The following is a 6,000-nucleotide window of genomic DNA, read 5'->3' as shown; positions in this document are numbered from 1 at the left end:
TCATGCCACTGCACTCCAGCCTGGGCTACAGAGCAAGACTCCATCTCAAAAAAAAAAAATTTTTTTTTTTAGGACTGTTTTTGGTTTGATTTCCATATGGAAATTAGGCACTATTTCCTTTTTTATTGATTGGGTCATTTTTATGGATCAGATCTAAAACATACAGCTTGAGACAAAGATTAAGATATTAATAATTTTGGAAGTCCAAGCCCAAGGACAGACAGACAAGCGAGGCAAAGTAAGATGTAATGCAATGCAGTGCTAGTAATCACCCTGGTTACTGCTTTACAGTGAGCCTGATGCTGCTGGTCTGGGAATTACATTTAGAGATCCACTGGCCTAGAAAATAAGAGTCTAAACTAAGCAGCATGAACATTAGAGATTTCTCATGTCCCTTTGCATACCTTCCATTCCTTTCTCACCACCAAGTCCCTAGGGTTCAGTCACAGTCTACAAGATTTTCCAAAGCACCGTCTATACTTTCATTCTTGTGATCTTTGTAATCCACCCCCCTGCCCCCACTCTCTGCATGATAGATGATGAAAAAGGGAACTCTGAAGAGATAGAGGGAGAGAGAGACATGCCTCATTCTGATTCTTCACCTCATTTTCCTCTTAGAAAGTCCCCTACTCAACATCCAAGGTCTTACTGAAATGCCACTACTATAGAAACTTCTCCGATCTTGTCTCTAAATTACAATGAACCACTGATTTCTGTTATCCTAATATTTTATATGTATCTCAATGCAGATACTATACCAAAACCGATTACCCTGCTCTCTGCCTTGAAGGTGGTAATGAGGGCTGACCACTAAGTACTGCATCGGCTCCATTCTCTGATTGCTCATTGGGTTCTGCAGTGGGAGGTACCAGCAGAGACCGGAAGGCAGGGGGAGAGAGAGCTTGGGATGCTTATATTCCCTCAGCTATCTCCTGTAAGCAGTCATGGGTTCTACCTGCTGGCACCTTCCTATGGATATAGCTCTTACCAAATTCAGATGCTCCCTCCCTTGCCCCTTCGGCCTAGATGGTAAGGGGAGAGGGCTGTGACACCGTTTTTCACTGGTTTCCTTAACCCTTTGCCTGCACCTGTGTAACTAATTTCTTTATTAAATTCTCTTCGATTATTCATTTTGAGTATATCATCTATATACTGCCAGGATTTTCATGATACACCAGGCAACTATATTAATCTGTTTTATTTTTCCATCTCCTTACTTCCCCCCTCATTCCAAAGAGAAGGGATCTATGTCTAATTCATCTTTATAATCTTAACACATGCCAGGCATATCAAAGGCCTTCTATACACGTTGGTTGAATTAAATTAAATAATGCTGTGTTGGGCAAAAGGGGAACCTGACTCTGGCCCTAGCTTAGGGAACACAGGAAAGAACGCAGTGTATTTTTCTAAAGATGGATGTGTAGGGAGAGTGGAGGAGAAAGGCATGGGATGCCCAGCAGAAAAGGAAACGAATAGTGATTTTTGGGTTTTAAGGTGCCAGGCATTCTACAGACTTTATCTCATTTAATCTTCATAATACCATGAAATAGTTATGGCTGTGCCCACTGTACAGATGCTACTGACTGAGGTTACACAACTAATAAAATTGCAGAGCCCAGGATTTTTGACCCGGGATTTGTCTGGCAGCAACGTCTGTCCCAAACGGCGACAGGATCCCGAGGCAGTTTGCAAGCTCGAGGCCTCAATCTTTGGCAGAAGCGGTTTTCAGAGAAAAGAAAGTGAAAGAAGCTCGAGGCACAAGCCTGTTGGGTGGGACGCCCCGGCAGTCCCGGCGAGCTGAGGAGGGCTGGGCCCGGCTCTTTCCCGCCGCTGCTCTGATTCCCGGGGCTCCGAAGAACTTGCGCAGGGAGTTGCACGTGTACTTCCAGAGCCCGACGAGATCAGCAGGCGGGGAGCGTGTGGTCGGCTGGGCACCCGGGGCGCGTCAGGCCTCCCGGCGCTCTTCCTCCGGGAGGATGGTGAGGGGCGCGGGGGACGGACATGGGGAGGGGGCAGCAGTGCTGAGCCCGGGGCCCGCGAGACCTGGCAGCCCGGGAGGGCGCAGAGACCCCACGCTACGCAGAACCCTCTCTTCCAGGGGGCGCCGACCACCCCTGACTTCCTGGTCCCGGAAGAGAGGGGAGCTTGCTGCATTTTTTTCCTTAGCATTTCTGGTCTTTTTTTTCCTCCCCTTAAAATGTAAAACTTCTTTATAGAGTTTGAAAGGATGTGAATCCTTTATTTGTGGTATGCGTTGTGAGTATTTCTTCCCAATTTATTTTTTGTCTTTTGAGTTTGCTTATGGTGGCTTTTTTTTTTTTGGCCATGCAAATATTTTAATTTTTGTGTAGCAAAACTTACCAGTGTTTTATGATGTGTAGACTTATAGTCATATTTTACTATGTGACTTTTAGTCATACTCTCCCCTACACCCAAGTTACAGAAGAATTCACTTACGCTCACTTCTAGTACTTGAACTGATTTATTTTTTACGTTTAGATCTATAATACATTTGGAGTGTGTTCTTGTGTGTGGTTTGAGGAGTAGCTCTATTTTTTTTCAAATGCATGTCAAGCTGCCCCAACACTATTTATTATAAAGGTTATCACTGCCCCAGTAACTTGAGATACCAGCTTTATCATGTGCTAGACTTTCATATGTAGTTTGGGTATTTCTAGACCTTCCATTTTCCTCCGTTGACCTGTTTATTCATCTACTTTAGAGGGGCTTTGCTGTATGTTTTAATGTCAGGACTAGTCCTAGAGAGTGCTTCCTTTTCCTAGCTAGTCTTGTTATTTTTCCTTATGAACTTTTCCGATGTATGATCAGTGTTTAAAAAAGAAAAGAAATGAAAAGTTCTTTGGAAATTTTGCTGGGATTGCATTAAATCAATAAATTAAATTACAGAGAGCTGATACCTTTAGGTGGTGTTGACATGGTCTAACCCGATGGGATGTGAAAGATTGAAAATTTGAGCATGTAGTATATATGCTATTAAATTGTGTGAATTGGTGTGATGTATGTAACAGCTTATCAACAGTTGTAGATACTGGTACTTCATATCCTCTTAAGGAAAATTTGTCTCCAAATTTTAAGTTGGAAAGTCACTAGAATAACTTTTAAAGAGAATTACAATACGTGACTTTTTAGATTTTTTTGTATGTATGTTAAGAATTGTGTACAAATCAAAATATCTGTATACTGATCCTCTCAACACAACCACAGAAATCTCAATTATGAAAGAATGTTTTGAAGCACATAGAAAACAAAACAAAGGATGCCTTTTCTTTTTTTTTTAAATTTTTTATTGGATTTTAGGTTTTGGGGTACATGAGCAGAGCATGCAAGACAGTTGCGTAGGCACACACATGGCAGTGTGCTTTGCTTTTCTTCTCCCCTTCACCCACATTTGGCATTTCTCCCCAGGCTATCCCTCCCTACCTCCCCCTCCCACTGGCCCTCCCCTTTTCCCCCCAATAGACCCCAGTGTTTAGTACTCCCCTTTCTGTGTCCATGTGTTCTCATTTTTCATCACCCACCTATGAGTGAGAATATGCAGTGTTTCATTTTCTGTTCTTGTGTCAGTTTGCTGAGGATGATGTTCTCCAGATTCATCCATGTCCCTACAAACGACACAAACTCATCATTTCTGATTGCTGCATAATAAACCATGGTGTATATGTGCAAAGACCTGGAATCAACCCAAGGATGCCTTTTCATTGTCTACTTTTGTGTCTTTAAAGAGGGTTTATAGTTATCTTCACATAAAATATTTCTTGTTCAATTTTTCTTTTTTCTCAATATTATATGTGAGATTTTCTCATTCACTATATCATTTAATTATTTGCATGTATGTATGCTTTGATGTTTTCTCTCCTTTTAAAAATTAAGGCGTAATTTACAGACAGCTTTTCTATATTTGGAAAATTCATACTTTTTAGTGTATAGTTCTGTGAGTTTTGACAAATGTTTACCGCTGCTATGAATATATAAAATAGTTTTCTACCAATTTCTTTGTCTTCAACCTCTTTACTCAAGATGAACTCCTGGCAACCACTATGGATCAGATTTTGGTCCCTGTAGTTCCAAAATGTCATATAAATGAAATCATCCAGCACGGAGTTTTTGGAGCCTTAGGTATCACCAGTTTGCTATTGCTTTTATTAATAGTTAAATTCCACTCTGGTCAGAAAACATATTTTCTATTATTTGAATTCTTGAAAATTTATGTATTGAGGGCTGGTCACAGTGGCTCATGCCTGTAATCCCAGCACTTTGGAAGGCCAAGGCAGGGGGATCACTTGAGGTCAGGAGTTCAAGATCAGCCTAGCCAATGAAACCCAGTCTCTATGAAAAATAAAAAAATTAGTCAGGCATGGTGGCACATGCCTGTAGTCCCAGCTACCTGGGAGGCTGAGGCAAGAGAGACCCTTGAACCTGGGAGGCAGAGGTAGATCTCAGTGAGCCGAGATCGCGTCACTACACTCCACTGGGGGCAACAGAGCGAGACTGTCTCATGGACAGAATATGATCTATCTTGGTAAATTCCCAAGCATACTTGAAAACAAAGTACATTCCTTCATTGGGTAGAGTGTTCTATAAACGTATAAATGTCAATTAGGTGAAGTTGGTTGACAGTGTTGTCCCAGTTCTCATGTCCTTATTGATTTTATGTCTACTTGTTCTATCAATTATTGAGAGAGGATGCTGAAATCTCCAGCTATAATTGTGGATTTATTTTCTCCTTGGAGTTCTGTCAATTTACTTCATATATTTTGAAGCTCTGTTATTAGGAAAAAGTGTTTAGAATTGTTTCCTCTTGATTCATTGATTCATTTGTCATTATGAAATGACATTTTTAACCTCGATAATATTTACATTGAAATATACCAAGTTTCGTTTTCTTTTAATTTTTAAAAATAATGATACAATACATATAACATCAGATTTGCCATCTTAACAATTTCTAAGTATACAGTTCAGAAGTGTTAAGTGTACTTACATTGTCGCACAGAAAATCTTCAGATATTTTTCATCTTGCAAAACAAACAGTATATACTTGTCTTTTTGTGACTGACATTTTACTTAGCATAATGTCTTCAGGATTCATCCATGTTATAGCATGTGTCATAATTTCCTTCCTTTTTAAGGTTGAATAATATTTTATTATGTATATATAAATGTATTTTGTTTATACACTCACCTATTGATGGATTTGGGTTACTTCTACGTTTTGGCTATTGTGAATAATAATGAACTTGAGTGTACAAATATAGTCATACTCTGCATAATTGTTTCAGTCAGTGACCTACCATGTAAACAATGGTGGTCCTGCAAGATTATAATACTGTGTTTTTACTGTACCTTTTCTATATTTAGATATGTTTAATACACAAACACTTACCATTGTGCTACAATTGCCTATAGTATTCAGTAAGGTAACATGCTGTATAGATTTGTAGCTAGGAGCAATAGACTATACCATTTAGCCTAGGTGTGTAGTAGGCTATACTATCTAGCTTTGTGTAAGTACACTCTATGATAGTCACACAATGACAAAATTGCCTAATAATGTCTCCCCACCATTAAGTGACAGATTACTGTATCTCTTCAAGATCCTGTTTTCAATTCTTTTGTATTTATATCCAGAACTGGGATTGCTGGATCATATGGTAATCCTATTTTTAATTTTTTTAGGACTGCCATGCTGTTTTCCATAGCAACCAAATCATTTTTACATTCCCACCAACTGTACAGAAGATGGGGTTTCTCCATGTTTGTAGGGCTGGTCTTGAACTCCCAACCTTAGGTGATCCACCTGCCTTGGCCTCCCAAAGTGTTGGGATTACAGGCATGAGCCACTGCGCCGGCCCCTTAACTTTTTCTTTTACAGCACCCATCCTAATGTGTGAGGTGATATTTCATTGTGGTTTTGATTTTTATTTCCCTAATGATTAGCGATGTTGAGCATCTTTTTATATGCTTGTTGTCCATTTGTAT

At 39.8% G+C, this 6,000-nt stretch overlaps 1 protein-coding gene across 1 annotated transcript in view; it reads left to right on the top strand.

Annotated features, from left to right (window-relative positions):
• Nucleotides 1-1,785: 1,785 nt before the first annotated feature.
• The window catches only part of PARP15 (poly(ADP-ribose) polymerase family member 15), a 43,323-nt gene continuing 39,108 nt past the window's right edge, over nt 1,786-6,000 (top strand). Inside the window, exon 1 of the mRNA XM_008982339.5 lies at nt 1,786-1,979. Coding sequence (XP_008980587.1) covers nt 1,977-1,979 — 3 coding nt within the window. The 5' untranslated portion in view covers nt 1,786-1,976. The remainder of the gene's footprint in view (nt 1,980-6,000) is intronic.

The sequence above is a fragment of the Callithrix jacchus genome, chromosome 15 (genome assembly GCF_049354715.1).
Source record: "Callithrix jacchus isolate 240 chromosome 15, calJac240_pri, whole genome shotgun sequence".
In the NCBI taxonomy this organism is placed as follows: domain Eukaryota; kingdom Metazoa; phylum Chordata; class Mammalia; order Primates; family Cebidae; genus Callithrix; species Callithrix jacchus.
Note: the sequence above shows the minus strand (reverse complement) of the source record. Positions and strands in the feature narration are given on the sequence as shown.